We start from the raw sequence: 23,469 nt of genomic DNA, 5'->3' as shown, positions 1-23,469 counted from the left end.
GGCGCAATGGGCCAAACAGGGATAATCTTCATTGTCGATTGCCTGGACATGAGTACAGCACGGTGAGAGGGTAGTATTCTCACAATCAAGAGGGGAGAGGTGGGCTGGAGATGGGGCTGGAGATGGCTCTGTATGCCTCCTTTCATTTGCATAGACTCAGTCATGAGGGTTGTTCCCACGGGTTCCAGAGGTGACAACGATGAATTTAAAGGCTGAATTATACTTCTGCGTCAAAACGACGCCGTGTCTACGGCGTGTGGTTTTTGTACACGCAGAGGACACGCCGTCACATGCGCCGTCAGTGACGTGCACCTCCCGAAAATTGTAACTACGCGTCGAGGAGACGCCGTCCACACGCAGACCGAGAGGGCTGTGATTGGTTCGTTTGAAAGCGAAGCATTTCCGGTTTCCGGTTTGAAGCAGTAGTGAACTTCCAGGGCTTTTTTCTTCGTTTATGTGTGATTTTTTTTGTTTTTGTTTTTTGCACAATAGTTGTCCTTATTTCTTTGATTTACTGTGACCGGAAAAAGTCGGATAAACCATTCAGAAAAAGATCGCTAACTAGTGGCCGCGGGGGGTACTGCACCGCGACCAAATGGAGAGACGGAGAAGTCTGAACAGTTCGTGACGGTGTCACGGGTGCGCCGTGTGCTCTGCGTGTGTGTGACGCAGAACCATACTCAGCCCTTTAGTGCACAAACCACAGAGGCTTGACCGCATATTAAACTCAACAGGTTATGGTCCACTCAGAAGTGTAGCACATTGGTACATGGTTGTTTAGTCACGTTTCTGTCAGAAGAGGTTTGCAGTCATGCACACACATGCACACATAAACACAATTTCAGTTTTTCATTTCATTTATTGATTCCATCCAGACATGTCAAAACCATTGTATAGAGCATAACTACATTAACACTAGTATAAATCTATGTATCTATATATAAATGGATATACATATGTGCATACACACACGTATTGAACATATAGAACCCCTTGTAAATAAATTAATATAAATAAATTGATCTATTTGAACTGAATGTACAAAATAAATAAATCTATACCCAATATTATTTTAAGAATGAGATGTACCTGCTGTACTCTACTGCCCCAGCACAGGCAGTGTAGACATCCCAGCGGTAACGAAGAGCGACGGGAGAGGCACCGGGGCCACACCCCCAGCAGTGCCACCGAGGGCCTGAACACCCATGCCAGTGCTGCGCTCCACCCAAACAAGGACCCCCAGAACCCTGCCCCCCGCCCCGCCACCAAGGGGCACACGATGTGGACCACACTGCTGGAACCCAAACCCAAACAACCATGGAACCAAACCACAGCACACAGGGACCAGGAAAAGTGATGGAGATTCAACTACCTCCCAATCCAACGTGACTCATCCACAAACACAAACCCACCCAAAAATATACAATCATACTGATAAGTACAATCCTATTTACAATGTTAGAAACGCCAGTTCAACTTCACCTCAGATCATCATCGCTGTACTTGATGAAAATCATCAGTCTGAGCCTTTTCTTAAACAAACTCATGCTTGGACGTTGCTCCAGGTCTTGGCTGAGTTTAATCCAGACCTTCACAGCACTGACTGAGGTGTTCTCTTCATGGTTGTTGGTTCATATATGGCAAAATAAGCGAGCAAATTACAAATAATGCTTTGTTATTTAGTAGATATTTAGCTTTACTGAGTACTGAAGTACTTCTGGATACTTTAGCTTGAACATATTGAAGGTTTCCAGCTGGTCTTGTAGTCGATCATCACATCTAGAAACTTTGTTTCATTAACTCTGTCTATATTTACACTCCCTATTCCAACTTTTAAATCACTCTTCCCCTTACGATTTCCAAACAACAAACTTTGTTTTGTCCAAATGTAATGATAGTTTATTTATATCAAACCACTTTTTTTAATTTGTTCAGTTCTGAGTTGATTTCCTCCAGAAGCTGCTGTAAACTCTCCCCTTCACAGAAAATATTTGTATCATCAGCAAACAGAACAAATTGTAGTACTTTGTAGTACCTTTGCATATGTCATTTATGTATAGAATAAAGAGTTTAGGTCCCAATACTGGCCCCTGAGGGACACCACAAACAATGCCCAAGCATGATGGTTGAAAGTCACCTATTTTCACAAATTGCTGTCCGTTGCTTAAGTAACTTTCCATCCAGTGTAAATCAATTTCCCTGATACCATAACACTCCAGTTTCTTACTTAATATGTCATAATTTATTGTGTCAAACGGTTTTTTAAGATCAATGAACACCCCAACTGCAAATTTCCTTTTGTCTATGGAGCTGGTGATTTCTTATGTTAACTCAAGGACTGCCAACTATGTGGATCTTATTTGTGTTTATCATTAAATTAGTCATCTGTACTGTAAATAAATTATTTTTCCAAATTTTTAGAAAATTGTGGGTGTAAAATAAAGAGACCTGTAATAATGAATTGGGGTCTGTCTCCAGTTTTGAATCATGGAATGACTTTTGCAGTTTTCATTTCTTTTCCCGGTTCTGAAGACAGATTTCAGATGTATGTCAGTGGTTGAACAATCGCCTCAATAACCTTTTGGACTATTGTACTATCTATATTTATAACTATACTTTCTGCTGAGAGCCAAAGCACTGTCTTGTCAAAAAAATCTGCTTATTTAAATTTCCACAGCAAAGTAAAATAATACAATGCTGCAGTCTTTATTGCTATCAATACTTCCCATCAGATCAGTAAACATATGAAAGAGAGGGGCTAATAATGCTGTTCTAATGTTTTATATCCTGACTAAAACATCTAAACTATTACTGGAATGTTATTCGTTTTTTACTCTACACTTGGACTTTGTAAAATCTATGCTCCCATTTGCAATAGTTCAGAATCAGAACCAGAATCAGCTTTATTTGTTACTTATGTAGACGCATACAAGTATTCTTTGCCAGCAGTCATTATGTTTTTAGACAACAAACTGTAATGAATATCTAACGAAGACAGCTTTTGGGTGATCATGAACAATGTATGTTCATGATACCCATCTGCAGTGCGGTGCTTTATATATACTGTATATATATATATATATATATATATATATATATATATATATATATATATATATATATATATATATATATATATATATATATATAGCAGTTTTATATGCAGTGTGGTGTTTTAACATGGGTGGCCAATTCAACCATGACTCACAACAATACTGTGCTTATAAGCTGGTTTAGGACCACCTGTAACCTATTATCAATTGCAGAGGTGGACAGAGTACTCAACCCCAGTACTTGAGTAAGAGTACAAATACTACTGGTCAAAATTTACTCTGTTACAAGTAAAAGTAGCTCAGTCAAAATATTACTCGAGTAAGAGTAGAAAAGTACTTGCTTTTAAAGGTACTTAAGTATCCAAAAGTAAATGCTTTTAAATTTACTTTAAGTAAAAGTAAGAGTAAGAGTAAATTTCTTATTTTCCACATCAGTAAATTACTATATTTTTTCTAAATTAATTTAAGGATCTTTTAACTCTTGTTTCTGAGAATTAACTCTTTGAAACCAGCTGCACTGATGTGCTGCTTTTAGAACCACAATGTTATATAAAACCTGCAGAAACACCAAAAACTAATCAAATGAATGGGATCATAAGAGGACAGCAGATGATGCAGAGTTTATTAACAATCATGAACTGAAACCAAATGAACCTCCACCATCCAACTAAGTCTGGATCCCCCTCAAAGACCACTGCTTTACAAAAAACTACATCTCTGCTTTCGATAACTCAATGTTGAAGTCACTTAACTTTACAGGAAGGACATCTACCAGTACAATATAGCAATATACTACTTTGGCGGTATCGTTTTGAGGAGGCTTGACGTATTTCCGCTTTGCGTACATCCCAGTGGAGAGCGTGCACTGTGATAGGTCTCCTCCTTTGACAAAAACAGCTTGTGTCCAATAGGATTTTAGGGAAGAAGAAAAAAGAGCAGACCTGAAAGTAACGAGTACTTTTCAGCCTTCCTAGAAATTTACTCGAGTAAAAGTAAAAATATTTGTCTTGGAAATGTATTCAAGTAAGAGTAATAAGTACCAAAGAAATCTAATACTCAAGTAAAGTACAAATCCTCTGGATATGTACTTAAGTACAGTACTCAAGTAAATTTACTCCATTACTGTCCACCACTGATCAATTGTACCAAGTCATGTTTAATACTTCAAGGAAGAAATTATTCTTTTACATTAAGATTAACTTTCTAGAGTTCATATTTAATAAAATGTAATTGATGTCATTTGATGTGCCTGACAGTTTAAGCCGATTGATTCCTTAGCTGCTCCTTGACACATCTGACCCTGCAAAATCATTTCTCATTACCTGTACAGCTGCTACACATCAAATGCAAATATATGACTTTAAGAGAGCAAATACAAAACTGTTGTCTGCACATTTTTACACTTGCAGGCCTGCTCCCAAGTATCAAATCAATTCAAAACAGCATAGAGGTACGACACAGTGTCTAATGTATATAACGATAGCTGGAGTTGGTTTCATTTTAGATGATAAAACCCTTGAGTGCTGATAAAATGTAAAGCATTCATTGTTCCCACTGACGTAGTATAACCTAACATGTCAGCACAGATATGTAACTACAGGTTTTCCTTACTTACCCACTGACAGGCGCTGCAAAATGTAATTTCCTTTCAGAGATTAATAAAGCACTCCTGAACTGACCTGAATGGTGCAGGAGTGAGTCACTGGAACATTAAGTCACACTTGACAACACATTTGTCATCTGAGAGAAAAACAGAACAGAAATACTGAACATGCTTTCCATGTTACTGGTTTATTGTAAATATACTTGATAATCATAGCTGTACAAAGTCTCCTTGCTCCATGCAAAACATTTGTATCAAAACTTTAACAGAACCAGTTCTGGAGTAATATACCGTGCTTCTGTCATTTTTTTTTCTTTTTGACTGAAGTTATAAGACAGGGCATCATTCCAGGCATCCACATCTCCTCTTTCATGCAGTCTTCCAACATACAGCCCAAATCACCCTCAGTTCGGAGGAAAAGGAAAGCAGGAACAAACAGGAATACAGCCACTTCTGTGCTAACTTTATAGAATAAAGTGTTAAGTTTCTGGTCACACAAGCAGGGACTGGACGGATGTTTTTTTTTGTGAGCGATCAACAATAATGACTTAAAATACACACTAACACATCAGCTTCTCAGGTCTCACTTTACACATACAGACATTTTCAACCTCTAGAGGTGCAGCATTCACATTAAACAAGGATGGAACAGTTTAACAATGACTTATTTACTTATTTTGCTCTGGAGTGTGGAAACCACAGTTTCAATCATTGTGGCAAACGTTTGGTTCTTATTGGCTGCAGTGCTTACTGGAAGTACTGCCTAAAAAAGAAATTAAACCCCTGTAGAGAAGGGGATGAGAAAAAAGACACCAAAGAGCTGGTTAAGTGGGCTCAGAACAAGATGAAACCCTTGTGAAATATGTCAGTGTGGTTGTCAGAGAAGTTGAGTGGGAGTACTTATTTAAAAAAAGCTACTTTTTTTCTGATGTTGCATTGATGTAGAAGACAAGAAGCCTCACGTTCAGGATGCCATGACAGTAAGAGGACAACAGGGCCAAAATCTTAACTATGCCAATGCATTTGAGGCAGAAAAAAAAAAAGTCACATACCTAGCATTAAATTCCTCAGTGGCAAATCATCATTCACCAACAGCATTCCAGCCTCACATTCCTCAATATAAGACTGTGACCCTCAATTTTAAGTAGCCAAGCAATTTCACTCAGATTTCAAAATAAAAGCCCTTACACTTAAAATATCCAACAAATATTTAGGCTACAGTTTTGTTACATATTAAAGCTTATTTCATCTGAAAACACCGTTGCTACTATATGTTGTGCTATCTGATGTATATAATAATAATTATATATATATATATATATATATATATATATATATATATATATATATATATATATATATATATATATATAAAATAATGTATTATTTTGTTTTTTTGCTGAACTCCCCTGCAACATCTTTAGTCATGGTGAAAACTTGGGGCTTAAAGCAGAAACCGATGTTTTATTTTAGTGGAATATCAAAGTGTAACTTTAATATAGATAAAAAATATAAAAATTACAGTCGTAATAAAATAAAGGTGATGTTTGCTCACTGAGATTGATGTGTGGAATAAAACATGATATATAAACCACCTAAACAACAAAATAATGGCAGAATCAAATGTCAACTCACGATTGTTAATGAGAAAAAATAAGTATAAAACTAATACTTAGACAAGGAGACGACAAACACCAAACAAACAGCAGATAAAACATATATAAGTAAATGAAAAACCAAGCATGGAATGAAAAATGTTTATTGAGCAAAATGTGGAATGTAATCAAGCTTTTGAATAAATTAACTAAATGAAAAATGACAAATCTGCACCACAGTGTGTATCAAACAATACACTGCAGAAGGAAAACCTACGGACAAGTACTTTCAGTGCTACAATTCACATTTTTCGCCCAGTATCAGTAGCACAAAACAAAGCTGCTTCTGAAAAAGGGATCAAACGAGGAGCCACGGGGAGGGAGGAACCTACTCTAGTCTTTCCTACAGTGCTATTCAACAGAAGGTCGTCAGCTCTTAGTGTTTCATTTTATTCAGATGTTCTGTGGTGTTGATCAAGTGTAATTCAAGTCTTCTTACAATTTCTTTGCAGCTGCAAGGTCTCCAACTTAACAAAAATAATTCGAATTACTTTGCATGTTAAACAAAAGAGAAAAATCCACAATTTCAGTAAAAGCTAAACAACAGTTTAAAAAAAAAGAAGATGTTGCTTATTATTTGATAATCTGCCAGGTCAGCTGTGGCAGTTTGAAAACTGGTTGGGCGTTATGTTTCAACAAAGAGACACCGTTTCCCCTTCACTCATCCGTGGGATATTTTGGCTTCTTCTCCCTCATTGAATTGTTCTTAACCCCGCTGGGCTCACTCCACCTTTCTGTAGTCCTCCGTGTGGCCCAGCACCTTCTTCCTCTGCCGCAGCATGTGGAAGTAAAGCTGGGGAAAGACTGAGAGGGAGACGCAGAAAGATTTCAGTTACCACCAAAATAATGCGTCCCTGTACAACAAGACATGATTTCACTAATAAACTGAGAACTAGATCTTCATCACTGCCAACAGAAGGTTAAAATAATGAACCGTATAGTAAATAATGCTGAATTACTTCAGATTGTGACTTTACTTCAGATTACAAAAGGCCTTTCATCTACACACAGAATAACTAGTGTTGATGTTCTCTTTAACCTTTAATATACCATGCCGTACCTCGACATATTTGATTAAATTCTTAGCCGTTATGACTTTTACAATGAAAATACGTCATATTGCTTCAAAGTTAATAAAACGGGTTGTTGCTAAATTAGCCAGAGAAATAATCCAGAAAATGATTTTATTTTCTTTAAAAAAAAGACTGAACAAAAAGAAAAGAAGCAATACTGTATGTACAGGACAGTCTCAGAAAATTAGAATATTGTGATAAAGTCCTTTATTTTCTGTAATGCAAAAATGTCATACATTCTGGATTCATTACAAATCAACTGAAATATTGCAAGCCTTTAATATTTTAATATTGCTGATCATGGTTTACAGCTTAAGACCCCGTCCACACGTAGCCGGATATCTGCGGATATCTGCTAAACGGGAGATATTTTCCTACGTTTGGACCTGTCATCCACATGAAAACGCAAATAAACGAAGGTTTAAAAAAACTCCGGGCAAAGTGAAGATTTTTGAAAACTCCGTTTATGTAGATGCGTGTAGACACACACAACCGGAGTTTTGCGTTTTCGAACGTCACATTATGCGCCAAAACAACAACAAATCTGCTCTGACGTGCGCCTTTTGTTTACTACAGAACTACAGATGATCCAGCATCTGTTCTCCAAGCTATTTATTAAATAAATGGTCTCTGGTCTTGACCACCACTTACTGCGTTACACCGACACAGAGCCTACGCCGTAGGGTACGCGGCGATGCGCACCCTACGCCGTACCCTACGGCGTAGGGCTGCGTCGATAACGCGGCAGCTCCGTGCCGGGGAAGCAGAACCGCGGAGGCGCAGCTTCCCCGGGAGCCGCAGATTATCTACAGGTTTGAAATGCTTATGAATGTGGTCGAAAACGCAGATCTTCGGTTATGTGTGGAAGGGTTTTTTTTTTAAAAACGATGTAATGTGGATGCAAATTTTTTTATAAACGGAGGGGGGAAATATTTGGTTTTAAAAATACCCGGCTACGTGTGGACGGGGTCTAAGAAAACTCAAATATCCTATCTCAAAAAATTTGAATATTCTGGGAATCTTAATCTTAAACTGTAAACCATAATCAGCAATATTAAAATAATAAAAGGCTTGCAATATTTCAGTTGATTTGTAATGAATCCAGAATGTATGACATTTTTGTTTTTGTAATTGCATTACAGAAAATAAAGAACTTTATCACAATATTCTAATTTTCTGAGACAGTCCTGTATATGAAGGGAAGTTTATCTTTATTTCAAATGTATATCAGCACTGAAAGGTGACGTAAGAGACGTGTACTATCCTGTTATTACTTTATTATTCTGGGAAACATTGGATCAAAACTATGCTTGAGTTATGCAGAAATGACTCAATCCAGACTGCAGAAGCATATCTGTTTGTTTTTTTTTTCTCAGAAAAATGTATGCAGATTGACTTTACAAAAGGGACAGCAAAAACCCATGAATCAGACAGAGCAGATCAGTAAGAGTGTGGGCTCACACTTTCACTGTGGTGTTGACATGACGAGGCGTAGTGGTGTCAACAACAAAGGTAAGAGACTCTCTTTTCCATTGTGATACACATTAAGAAATAGGTGATGTCATAATAACATTATAGATACTTTAACCCAATGTTCTCGTTCTTTGTTAAATGTAGCTTATTAAATGCACTTTCATACATTTGCAGTAAAAAGATCTTTTGTACTTTATATTAGCAGCCTCTTTATTGTCCCAATTCACCAATCAGTTAGTTCTAACCATTTTATTTTGTATAGGGATTAATCTATCTCAGCTGATATTGATCAGAGGTGGGATTCACCACGGACAGGTCCCTAAAACGTCACAGTCTAACAAACAAAGGCAACTACACTGGAAAAACTCAAAATCTTACCAGGAATATTTGTCTTATTTCTAGTTAAAATGTCTCATTTTTAGTCAAAAAAATCTCATTACACTTAAAACAAGAGTCATTACCAGAAAAATAGCTTTTTGTCACCTTGAGTGGTACTGACCAGTGAAATTTTGGGCTCTGGCCCATGGACTATAACGTAAAAGTACATATGCAGTACTGGAGTTGAGGGGGATGAGGGGGGATGGCATCCCCCCCCTGAAATAAAAACGGTCCAAATCATCCCCCTGTAAAACTGCCATCCCCCCCTTTCCATCCCTTATGTCATTTCATCAATGAATGTGGTTTTACTGCTATTTCAACATTTAGAGTCATCACCAGAAAAATAACTTATTTGACAATTTTCACCTGTTTCAAGTAAATTTTCACTTGAAATAAGTAGGAAAATCTGCCAGTGGGACAAGATTTATCTTCTAATTACAAGAAAAAAAATCTTGTTCCACTGGCAGATTTTTCTACTTATTTTAAGTGAAAATCTACTTGAAACAGGTGAAAATTGTTTTTTTTTTCAGGGATGAGTCTTGTTTTAAGTGTAATGAGATTTTTTTTAATTAAAAACGAGACATTTTAACTAGAAATAAGACAAATATTCTTGTTAAGATTTTGAGTTTTTGCAATGTATGAGCTTTTTAGTATCACCAATTAACCTAAGAAGCATATAATCGACAAAACAGTAGAGAAAAAATTACAAATCTGCTTGTTAACTTACGGGGGATGTAGGAGATCATGATCAGGATGAGGAAGGTGTAGTAGTCAAAAGAGAAGTTGTACTTGTTGGGAAGGGTAACAGAGTACAGGCCGGTCTTTTGCACGTACGGCAGCGCTGCATAGATGGTCAACAGTTCTCCCGTCACCCCCATGGGATACAGCACGATGAAAAACGTGTACCTGCAAAACAGTTCGGTAGAGAATTGTGTGAGACAAGAATAAATATGAACCCACTTTATTAGTCACAGTTTTTCTGCTACTATTATAGGAATAAAAACCCTGAGGGAGTGATACATCTGAGAGTTTTGAGTTCATGACTTTATAACTGAAATACATCATTTGATAATCTCTTCAAATCGTAGTTTAACCATTTTAAAAATGTGAAAGCAAAAGGTAATGTAGTGGTAAACATAAAAAAAAGCCCTAGCATTTATAGCTTGGACATGGATTGGTTAAAAAAAAAAATATTTGCAGAAGAAAAGGATAAATACTTGTTGCCAGGGGCAACGATACCAGACATGATTTTATCTTTTCAAATAAAAACTTGAAAAACATGAGCAAGGTCTCAGAACGGGAATCCGACTCTGGCAGAAGTAACTCTAGCAGACAATGGTTCAAGGAAATCTTGAAAACTAGCAAACTAATGTGTTACAGAGGGACAGCCAAATTAAACAGAATACAATGATGTACACTATTATCTCCCAAAATACACTGCTGTACACATTAAACATAACGCACTGTTTCGCAAGACAACCTCAAAGAAAGGAAACAAAGGAGGCACAATTGCATCTGGGTGGCTCTAAATTCTTTATTATTAGATTACTGAGCGATGAGATCATGTGAGGAAGAAGAAGTGCAGTCGTGTTATCAACGATGAGAGAAAGATTTTGCTTATTTTCTTGTTCAGAGAGAATCAAAGCCATCAAAGTGAAAAATCAAGACTTCCACTTTGTTTTGTGTGTTTTTGTTAAACTAGCTCTCCAAACCTTGCAAGAGGCTTTTCTGATCGTTCTCTGAAGGTCCCCACAACCACAAGCAATCTTTCTGTCTCTCAGGGTGAAAGTTGAATACCAATATAGCAGCAGTCTCATTTGCTACCTAGCAACAAAGATGGCAGGAGGGGAAGCACTTAACAACTGTTGCCTTGGATAGAGAAGCAAAACAAGTACCATTAGCCAGATAGACAAATGCAATAATAATAATAATAATAATAATAATAATAATAATAATAATAATAATACTAGAAGCACAAGAAGAACTAAAAATGAAATCCTTTACTTTAAAAAAAGATATAGGTAGCAACTGCAAACTATGTATGTACTGTAACAAGGAAGAAGGAGATCCCAATTTTGTTGTTGACTTTTGTTTAGACATTCCATGCTCCAATATTGATTGCAAAAACTAGACCAAACAAAGATAAACAAGGGACTTGTGAAGATACGAGCACAAGGTAAATCCATCAAAACACACTTAAAATGGGTCACAAATATAATTGAAAGGAATGACTGTTGCACAAGTTTTTGCGATTACTTTATTGCTTTTTAATTAATTAGGGCCCGAGCACTGACAGTGCTTTTGTATCTGTAGGAATTTTTTTTCCTTTTCCTCGTTTTTTCCCCCCCGTTTTTTTTCCTCCTTCCGTCGAAATGAGGGCCTTTTTGCCCCCATAAACGTGCCCCAAAAGTCACCAAATTTTGCACGCAAGCCAGGCCTGGGGAAAAATGTGATATTTAATGGTTTTCATTAATGGGCGTGGCCTAATGGCTCAACAGCGCCCCCTAGAAAACTTTGTGCCTCAAGCCCCAAAATACGGTTTGACGTACATGCACGAAAATCGGTACACACCTGTATCATGTCACAACTTAAAGAAAAGTCTCTTGGCGCCATGGCCGAAACTGAACAGGAAGTTGGCCATTTTGAATTAATCGTGTAATTTTGGCACAATTCATGCCATTTCTTCAGACGCTTTTTCACCCGAACCTTCATGTGCACCCAGGTGTGTTATACATCAAAATGTTCGATCCTGCGACGATGCGCATTACTTTTCTCAGTCAAAAGCGTTACCGTGGCGACGATAGACGCCAAAAAGCGCGCCCCCCCTTCATCTGATTGGTCCATATTTGATAGTTCCTACTTTCTGCCATAACTTTTGAATGGTTTGACATAAAGACTTTTGGGTGGTGTCATCGGACTCGGTTTTGAGTCCTTGAACAAAATTAGTGCAAATTAGCCCCGCCCCTTATTCTGATTGGTTGATATTTGATAATCCATATTTTCTGCCATAACTTTTGAATGGTTTGATATAGAGAGTCGTGGGTGGTGTCATCTGCTAAATGTCCAGGCCTGAAGAATCTACATCAAGTCATACAAGCTTCCACTGCAGCCTGAACGTGCACAAGGGTGGAGGGCCGTTCATCGCTGCTTGCAGCTTTAATTGTTATTGTTATTGTTGATTTAGTTTTGAATTACTTTCTGCCAATATACTAGGTACTTCAGCGAAAAAAAAAAAAAAAATATTATTTCAGATTACGTTACACATTTAGGTCCAAGTAAACCCTCTTTTACCCCTTATTTTCAATCTTAGCAGAGCTGGTTTGAAATTAACGCACCTTCTTGCACCAGTATTGTTGACCACTTACAGCAAACTGGGCTTTGAAATCTATAAATATTTGCAGGGGATTAAAACTCCATTTGCTATTTTCATGGAAACTTTAAGCACAAACAGACTTCAGACTTCAAACTCTGCAACATGTCATCATGCAGCTTGGCCTGAAGCTGATGACTAACACAACACCTGCAGTGGATTATTCTGATTTCTTTGGCCTTCGAGAACGTCTAAGCAAAATAAACTCCACTTTCCATCTCAACCATGAGAGTGTTTAGTTTTCACTGCCTGTGAAGCGTCATATTAGGAAATATTAGAAAAATATGCAGTAAACATTTTAGGATTTTGAAGGAGTTGCTCCAGCAATAACTACAACATAGCTTTAAATATTATATGCCTTCTTGCAAACAATTGTTTTAAATACCGTATTTAGATTTTTGTGATTAATATTAATTCATAAATTAATTTTTAACTCACCCCTACTTTAATTAATGAGTTAATATTAATTCAAAATTCTATGCTTGTCCAGATTGATACAATACTGAAAATACTGAAAATGACAAAACACTGACCATGTTTATGGATTTGTATCATAAAGTGATGTTGCAGAATCATGAAGCTGCAGCTGCAGCTACTTACTCCAGGATGCTTGCTCTGTATAATGCAGGTTTTCACTTCCTAAACCAAACGCTAATTTTCTGAAGCATACAGTAGAATATAGATCAATGAAATCATGGAATTCTTTACCACTATATGACTAAATTAACACAGAAATAAATATTCAAAAAGGCAAATTAAGAAACACTTTGCAATATCATATGTATAGGAAACCATACACGCACACACACACACACACACACACACACACACACACACACACACACACACACACACACACACACACACACACACACTTATACTGATACATATACTGTACATACTGGACAGGGTAAGGTGTATTTTTGATCTGATTTTCATGGCCTAGATGATGTTTTACTGTATTTTGGAATGTTTCATGTATGTTTTTTTGCTTTAAGATAATGATTTAAAGTTTAATGTAGGTTTGTCGTGTTATTTTGTTTTCTTTATGTCTTGTTTTTACGACGGAGTATTAGGGCCAAACTAAGACAAAAAGAAATTGGAAATTACGAGAATAAAGTCGTAAAATTACGAGAATAAAGTCATAGCCTAATGTTGCGAGAATAAAGTTGTAATATTACGACTTTATTCTTTCAACAATATGACTTTATTCTTGTAATTTTACGACTTTATTCTCGTAATATTACGAATGTATTCTCGCAACATTAGGCTATGACTTTATTCTCGTATTTTTACGACTTTATTCTCGTAATATTACGACTTTATTCTCATAATATTACGACTTTATTCTCGTAATTTTGCGACTATATTCTCGTAATTTCCAATTTTTTTTTTGTCTTAGTTTGGCCCTAATACTCCGTTGTATGTTTTTAATTGTATGTTTTAAATTTATTGTTTTTTATTGTGGCCCCCAGAAAGACTTGCTGTGTTTAAGGGCATAGCTAATGGGGATCCTTACAAATAAACTAATGAGTGAATAACCTGAAGACGTCCCTGGTAATGGACGTGTTCAGCCTGCTTGGATATTCCTCTCACGCTCATTTCTCTACCTGGCCCATTTGATGAGGTACGGCAGGTGATTGAGGAGACTGAAGGTGTAGAAGGAATAGCGGATGATCTCTGTGACGGTCCAGGCTGTGACAAACAGCAGGACGCTGTCCTCACTTTGCACCTGTAAAAAACACAAAGAAAGGAAGAATAAAGGAGGATGGATGGGTGGATTGGGGGAAGGGGTGCAGACTTCAATCATGCTTTGGTCTGCTGTAGGCTAACGGAGATCTAATCACAGAACCATGCTGGTTGTTTCAGATGCTTGGAGATCAGATGACACTGCAGGCTCAGGGTCATTGTCTTCAGATATTAGGTTAAAGCCAGTGCAAAAGAGATGTTAAAGAGAAAAGGCACACTTTGTATCATTAACTCACAACTAATATGCTTTTTTTTTCTTTTAAACACACATTCACATAAGAAAGAAATAAAAAGGACGGACTGAGAAATTGTCAGTATCTCCTCATACAACAGAAAGACAAAAAGAAATAAAAGACCCAAAATTAATGACACATCGTTCGTAAAATAGAGCAAACTCATTCCTGCAACCCTTCAACATCTCCATCCAATGTTACTTACACAGGTACTCCTCTCCAATCTATGGACGGGGCAAACAGTACATCAACCAGTCACTGGTGGACATCACTTAACTATTTCAGGGTTCAGACACATTTTAACCAACACATTTCCATGACTTTCCCATGACTTGGCAGCAAGTTTCCATGACTATACATGACCCTCTAAAACATCAATGTATGAATGAAATATAGGAATAAAACTATGTAAAAAGTCCCCACAGAGGAGATCTAATGACAATTATGGTTTAATACAAAATAAACATTTGTTTAAAGTAACACTGATATACCAGCAGTATGTTGTAGTATATGTTGTATAGTAATCTAATATAACTGTAATAATTGTAATAATAACCGATCTGCATGATGCGCAAGATGCTAGGAACGTCACATGTGAGAACGCGCAAGACTTTTCAATTAGAAATATTTATTGATCAATTCTAAATCTACCTTATAGGCTGTTATTACTAAATGGTATCATTAAGTGGGAAAAATAAATTCCATGACTTTTCCAAAACTTTTGGGGTGAACTTATGTTTCCAAAACCTCGTTTCCAGACCTTGAAAATTACATTTTCAAATTCCATGACTTTTCCAGGTTTTTTCAAAACGTATGAACCATGCTATTTGCAATGGCATGTCAGTCCATTAAAGACTATTCAAGTACCGGTAGTGTATCATGGATGGAAAATACCTCTCTGACGCTGTGAGTGACGGCCCAGGTGAGGAAAACCCTGGACAGGACCTGGAACCCGGTCAGCACCACAGAGGACGGGACGATTCCTGGGTTACACCACAAAAGATAGAAATACCAAATAGGTTACAACGCAAGACAGCAATGCCAAGATGGAGGAACAGCAGAACCCTGAAAAACACAACCGGTGGAATGAGGAAGAGGAATGGGAGTGGAAAGTGAAGGCAAAAGCAATGTATGTCGACCTATGGAGTGAAACTGTGGAACAGCCTGAAAATGGAGCTAAAACAAAGTCAAAACATATCACCATTTAAAATAAGATACAAAGAAACATTCTATTCAAAATACAGATGCGAATAAACATGTAGATATGTACATTTATTAATATAGGTAGATATATAGATGTATATTATGGATATAGATATGTTATATGTAGGTATGTATATATTGAGATGTATTATACGTACAGTATTTGTGTATCTATATCTCTATTAATATATACTGATTTATAGTTATATGTAGATATGTCGATATATAGATTTATAGTCATTTTTATGTATATAATTGGAGGTAAATATATGAACCAGTATATATAGCATATCTACTCTTATATAGTTATTCAAGTATATTGTTATATCATTGCTGTCTATTGTTCTCTATTATATTGTAGTATAATAGTAAAGTAATGATAATGTAATACTATTCATTATAATTACTTCTATTAGTACATACATACATACATAGCAGTACAACTAAATGCTGGGCGTTTGGTTTGTTTTCTTTTGTTTGCTTTGATTTGATTTGCTTGGATTTTGACTATATTTATATATACATATAATTGAGTATTATATCACTGTATAGAACAGTTATTGAAACTCGTCTTGTTATATGTAACAATGTTAGATGTAAGAATGTATTTAAGATTCAGGGGTAGGACTCGATAAGTGGTTACTTCATTCCTACTCCGTTTCGAGCATGTTGGTGGTCGTATTATGAAGTGCTGTACATACACACACATATGTGTATGTATGTATATATATATATATATATATATTATTATTTGTATTCTGTTTTTTCACTTTTTTTGTACGCTTTTTTATCATGCATGTTTGAAATATAATCTTCAAATCAAATCAAAAGCAGTGGTAAATGGAGAACTGGGAGTTCCACATGGAAGAGCAGAACTACAACATTCAACCTGCAACCTCCCTGCTGGAGCAGCTGGGCTCAAGGGCAGAGGAGCTGCCCACTCAGGGAAGCCGGAAAGGGGGATGTTGTTTTCTTCTCTTTCTGATAATCACGTGCATTTCATTAGTTGCACATTGCAGCCACTGACCCTCTTAAATCTATGGAAGCAGTAAGGCTTCATTTTTCAACACTTTAGCTTAGTTTGTGACCAGTAAGTAATGATGCACCAACTCTTCAAACCTAGAACTCTTTCTGAATTCCCTGAATCCAGTTCTTCAGCTGAATCCCTGTCCGCTTTCAGACAGAACCGTATAAAAACAGCAGTCAAATGGAGATGCAGTTCCTGTCCCTGACCAGCAGAGGAACCCAGAGCTCCATGTTCACATCCAACTGTGTGCTGTGAGTGGACAGCTCCAGCAGGAGGCCTGTTTTCACTGGGGAAAGGTCATCTAGTTTTAGCCTCAATTCCCAAATAAAGAGAAGGAGTGAAGGGAAACAGCCAGGCAAGCCGGTTTAACTCAACACGTTAACACCCGAAAACCCCGCTGCTTCTCCGCATACTGCACTTCCTCTCTGATCAGACTCTGTTAACCTGTAAGCATCTCAGTTCCATGTACAAATCCTTCCTTTCAAGTGTATTTTCTATGCTAACACTCAGCTATTAGTCGTTTCTGTAAAGACCGCGTAACGACAACTAAAAGCAAGTATTTCCAAAATTAGAAAAACATGTCAGCTCCAAGTAAAGTATAAATATACCTCGTCATACATTCTCAGCTATCTGGAACTGCACTAGAGGGAGGAACGGCCTTTTCCCACAAGGCATTCCTTCATTTGGTAATTTGATGAGAACAAGCTCATACTCCTGACACACTCAAATGTGAACCGTCTGTAGAAATAATCACACAGAATATCCGAATGATGTTAAACTGGAAATGATCACATTGGCAAATCTGTATAATGCAGACTCTGCTGGTACATCTGGAGTGGATTTAATGTATGACTCGGTGACAGCCCACCCCCGCCCGCTCACTCCCTAACAGGACAGGAGCTTCAGATCCAGGATTTCCCTTAAGACTGTCACCCCCAGTGCCTAAAGGCAGAACATGCTCTGGGCGTAGGCCTCATCTTCCAACGGGGGACGCATTTTGCGCGAGGGGACACATTTGCTCGGCAACGCATTTGCTCGGCAACGCATATACTGTACGTAGTGAATGAGGGGGAGGAGGGGAGAAAGAGATCTGAATGGTGAGTAATCTGGCCGTGCATTGATTGGCAACACCAGAAATCTGACCAATCAGAAGGTGCAGGCAGGCTCTTGCAGAGATTTCAACTTTTCATCCAAAAGACGTCACAAATCAGGAGCAAGAGAAGAAAAAAGTGCAAAACACGAGGAAACTCGTGCTTCACTTGAAAGTGGGTATGTTGTTGAAATAAAACTTTGTAGCACAAACACCTAAACTGCCACTCATTAGAGACAAATCTGTCTCCAGTCTCTCTCTAGACTGGAGATTTGTGTTTTTCCAGCAGCCCTGATGAACATTTATTGAACACCTTGTTAACGCCCTCTGCAATCACCTCTGTTGAAAAAGAGTGGTAAAATGACCAGTTGGTCGTATATAAGCTACAAACTTTAGCTAATATATAATAAATTGGCTATAGTTTTATATCAATTTATATTGTTCAGAAGTTTGACTATTTTTAATGAGATAAATGTGCATCTGTAAAAGGCACACGTGCGTGTTTAGCTCTGATTTCAGACCTGCGAGACCTGCTTTCAGTTTTTTGTGGGGGATTGAGGTGGTGGAGGGAACTTTCTTTTGGTGAGTAATTGATCGCTATTTGTGACTTGTTTAATATTATAAATATTATAAAGTTTTTTATTTAATATTTATTTATTATTTCAGGTTGATTTTTTATTTTTATTTCATTTGACTCATACAGTCAAACTACTTTATCTACCATATATTTGTTATTATTGACAGGTTGTCAAGTTAAATAGCATGTTCTTATAAGGTCCTTTTGTAGCAATGATACATTTGGAATGGGGAGAGGTTTGAGGGCGGGGGGGGCCTCCAAATAACATTTTGCTGCTCCCCCCTGCTCATGTGTACACCAGGAGACTTTAAACTGCTATCAAAGATCAGCGGTGAGTTTGTGTGTGTGTGCACAACCGGGAAGCTTACCCACTGCACAGTGCAGGATCTGTCAAATGGAAAATAACAGAAAATTACTCAATATGCTCCAACAACCTTCAACAAAGTACTGCAACAGTCAAAACCAGCATGTTATTTGATAAATGACAAATGGGGGACACAATTTGCCGTCGCAGAGCTGCGGTGTCTGGACAGGATCAGTGGAACGCCTCGTGCTGCTGTTCAACACGCATGTCAGTCCACGCTCACATGCCAGATCTCATCCCATGAGGGGACAAGGGGATTCTCCTTTACATTTTATAAACTATCTCAAGAAAAATAGGATAGGGAACTTGAATTATCTGTGAAATTTCCACAATATACTGTGATTCATTATTTAAAAAAAAAAGCAAAGACAAAAAGACGACACAAGAGAAAAAATGCTCAAGTGTTTTAGGTTGTGTGTCTTTAACATAGCACTGTGAGGTATGTTATCAGGTTGTCAGGCGAATATTTTACAGGGGGCATACTGAACAGTGTTCAGATAACAGAAAAGCAGACTGGGCACACCTTTGTCAGAGGTTGGTTACTAACAGCATTAAACATTAGCTGCATCCCTGGTATCTGCACATATTTTTACTGAGGACTGATGACATTTATAAACTTTGTCTCTGAAGCACGAAAACATGATATTATATATTGCGTTTTGTCTGTACGCTCATATCGCACCTCCAGCATAGCTCCGGTCTGGAAGAACTTCAGAGGCTTCTCTATGGAGTAATACAGTCCATGGTAGCTCCCTCTAGCCAGATAAGCTCGGACCAGACCCACGGCTATTACCAGCCACCTGCAACGTACAGGGAAATACAATATATTATCAGTCACAAGCTTCACAGTTCTATTAGATTAACTTGTCATGTAAAATAATAATAATGATAATAACTGATCTGCCTTTTATGACAATGGAAGGAAGTTGAAATGTGATAGATGTGGTTTAATCTTACAGGGGTGTGGTGTAAACATTATTCTTTCTGCCTTCTTTCTGGGTGGGTGGAGGTCTCTTATGGTTACTTAAAAATAAAGACCAAAGTAGTGCCAATATCTATAAACAATTAAAAAAAGAAACATAATAGTGAATCCAAATATCTTTAATTGGTTCATTTGAAAACTTTCATTAAAAAAAGATTGTTGCCAAGGCTGATAGTGAATCAGATTCAAGCGTAAATGCAAGAAGAAGATGATGCAAAAAAAAAATCATGATTTTCATACTTAACTTGCGAGTAATTGCAAGAAAAGTCTGAAATAATTCAAATGTAAAGAAACATCTGACCTTAATTAGTGTATTTTACTAAACACACTAATATGTGTTCCTTCAAGGCCTATTATAGGCCTGTTATTGGAAAAAAAATGCACAAAACTGCTTCACAATGGTATGGTGAGACTGAAATAAGGAGATAACAAACTGTCTTCATGTTTATTCTTTGCAGAAATAAAATGAAAAAATTAACAAACTGACAAAATTTGACACACTGGAGCAGCCTTGAAGTGTAGAGGGGAAAAAGGACAGTTAAGCAAACAAGAAGGCAAGAAGAGAGCCCTAAAATAGCAAAATAACATTCAGTTCTGAGCAGGTCAGATCGTTCTGATGCAGACTAAACAATCAGCAAGGCCTCAGCAAAGAATGAAAAATAAAATAATATAAAAACAATAAAAAAGAAAAAAGTGAATAAATTATTCTCTCAGCATGTACCCATACATAGTTTATTACATCACAAAGTGTACTTAATATAGTGATACACATGTAAGTACTTAATTTTTCTTTCAAGATTGATATGGAAGTGTGTTTCATTGTTTTACTTTGTGTAAAAATAAAAGATTGATTGCAAAGTTAATTTCAAGTCAGCATTTGTTATGGACGGAAAACATTACAATGTCTTTCTCAACACTGAGTCAGCCAATGATCAGCACTGCAGAGGAGACCAAACCAGCGGGGATGTTTCTGTTTTCACTCCGGTTTCAGTCACTCCAGTTTGAACCAGTTTGCCTCGTATCGACTGGCTCACATTCTCAGTCAAGAATAATGACAAATATTAATATGAAGGCCAGTGGGGCAGAAACTATGTCAGGCTTTGGAGCAGCTCTGGTTTGCTACTGCGAGAATCTGCAAAAGTACAACACAATGCAAGCAGTGTATCGCCCATCAGTACTGAGTCGGGTAAATGTGACCCAACTGGTTGGAACAGTGACAAAACAATGGCTGCCCTTCAATTGTGCAATAGTTTTCAAATCAGAGTAATAAAAGACACAGAGATTTCTGAGATCATGGTTCAAGGTAACTGCTCCAGGGGGGTGAAATATGTGATATCTGACTATAATTTAATACTAAAACAACAACAGAAACCAGCTCCCAAATATGTGTTTTAAGGCAAAAAAAGACAATTTTCTAATCAGTTTAATCATAAATAACATTTATAACAGAAACCTATTTTAAACAAAAGCAAAGATCTGTTGTGGGGAACTGGGCAAACTATTAGAGATTCCCCCCTTTCATTTAACAATAAATAAATAGATTACTACCAGCAATGTTGGAGGTTATCTCCATCTTTAAATCACAATGAAGTAAAACACAATATGCTGATGCATATTTCCATATTTCCTGCAGAACTCGTTTAAAAGGGCCTCCCCTCAACCTCACATCACCTCTGTGTGCTGATCGGTCCCGTCCAGTGGCCTGATCAGACACCGCCCTCATCCTACAGAAACTGGCCTGAAATCTCACTTTTAAAAGGTCCTGCACAAACTAGTGCAGAGGTGACATGTGGGGTGGACAGGTGCCATGAAAGCATATAAACTTTGACAGGTTGATTCAGCAGCAATCAAGTAAATACGGTTTGAATGCCAAAAGTCTCAGTCTAGTCAATTTCCTGTTAACATGTTGGCTGGGATTCAAAATAAACGCTCTTCTTAATATTTGGCAATTATTTTGACCTATGTACACATATAAAGCATGATCAGTCAGATGCATGAAAAAAAAACAGCAACTAAAGACGAAAACACATGTTTTCTGGCACAAAAACTTAATTAACCCGCAGCAGCCGCCGTCAGCCACAGATGATGTCTGTAAAGCCTGAATTATGGTTCTGCGTTAAATCGACGCAAAGCCCAAGCCGTAGTCTACGCGGCGACGCACACCGTACGATGTGCGTCGCCGCGTAACGTACGGCGTACGCTCTGCGTTGGTGTGACGCGGGACCACAAATCAGCCTTTACTCGTCTATTGTTAATCTGTCTAAGTAGTATGATTGGCTGAGGGAAAACCTACAGTTTATTCATAATGTTTGCACTGGCAGTTTTTAAACTCATAACCGCACACAGATGGCGCTTTGCAAATGGATAAGGTTCAAAACTCTGAAGTATAGCTGGAACGGTCCAAACCTGACTCAGACACACATGCTGCACATGTTAGCAGGAGGGACGCTACTACTCACCCCGCTGTCATAACAACGTTGTAAATGACCAGGTAGGCCGTGGCCAGGGCCCCGGGGCCCCTCTTCTTCTTGGCGGCCGGGTCGCCGTGGGCCGCCTTGCTGGCCCCAGGAGCAGATGCCGACATGACTGCAGCCGTTGACAGTTTCTGGTCCTGCGAGGAGGCTGTCAGAGCCGAGGAGAGGCTTCACCAGGAAGTGTCATCCTGGGGAAAGAGGAGTCACTGCTACACACTTCCGCCTTCGCTTTTCTTGTTTTGGTTTTTTAAATCAACCTATATTTTGATCGAGAATTATTTTATCACGCAAATGTATTTATTATTCAAGTGTTTCTACAGACTTTAAAACTTTGAAGTAATTATTATAAAAGCTAGGGTTATTCTAAAGCTAATATAGCTGTCTTCATACTTAGACGGACGGGGATGAAACTCTTCACTTGACTCGCAGGAGTGATCTATCTTTGGCTAATGCTTCTCTATTCTGTAAATGTTTAGAAAAGAATGTCTGTGTTGCGCCCCCTTGAGTAAGAGCAAGACAATAACAATAATAGTAATAATAATAACAATACATACTTAAATATTTGGCCAAAGTACAGTTTACATGTTTATTCATTCATTTTCTGTTAATTTTTTTCCTGTTTTTTTTCCTTACTCTTAGGAAAAGTTGCTAATATTATCAAGAAAAAGAATGCATAACCAAAGTGCCACAAATTGATGACAATATACGTTTCTCAAACAATCATAGCAATAGCAAGGCGTGTCCAGTACTTTTTTTCTTGCAATATAAGTTGAAAAAAATTATACTTTCGTTCCATAGTTTCTCAATGCTAATAAATTAGTTAATTATGATCATGACATATTTGCAACGTTTTATGACTTGTTACTATTAATAATATCACAACAATACGTGTCTATTAGTGCATGTACTATTTAAAAAAAATCTAAAATAGTGTTTGAAACAAACAAAAGGCTTCACGTTATGATTAAAATTAATTTTGATTAACCGTTGTCTCTTGTCTACTAGATACTCGCTTTCATTGTGAACGACGCTTTTACGCTCAAGGTGTGAATATTATCCAAGTTTGTATCTTTTTTTTTTTTTTTTTTTTTTTTAAATGTGTGTGAATGTTGTACATAGTAAAAACTGTTTTTTAAGCATAACACTAATTTAAAGCACATCCCCT

At 37.4% G+C, this 23,469-nt stretch overlaps 1 protein-coding gene across 1 annotated transcript; it reads right to left on the bottom strand.

Annotated features, from left to right (window-relative positions):
- Positions 1-6,399: 6,399 nt before the first annotated feature.
- Positions 6,400-22,477, bottom strand: hacd2 (3-hydroxyacyl-CoA dehydratase 2). The gene is made up of 7 exons (XM_061723150.1): positions 22,290-22,477; positions 19,531-19,648; positions 18,853-18,871; positions 15,482-15,570; positions 14,216-14,337; positions 9,963-10,141; positions 6,400-7,115 (listed from the first exon to the last, which is right to left on the bottom strand). The coding sequence occupies exons 1-7, from the start codon at positions 22,412-22,414 to the stop codon at positions 7,033-7,035; spliced, it is 735 nt and encodes a 244-aa protein (XP_061579134.1). The 5' UTR covers positions 22,415-22,477; the 3' UTR covers positions 6,400-7,032.
- Between the last annotated feature and the right edge of the window lie 992 nt (positions 22,478-23,469).

This window comes from Cololabis saira, chromosome 6 (genome assembly GCF_033807715.1).
Source record: "Cololabis saira isolate AMF1-May2022 chromosome 6, fColSai1.1, whole genome shotgun sequence".
Lineage (NCBI taxonomy): Eukaryota > Metazoa > Chordata > Actinopteri > Beloniformes > Belonidae > Cololabis > Cololabis saira.
This window is presented reverse-complemented; position numbering and strand designations above follow the sequence as displayed.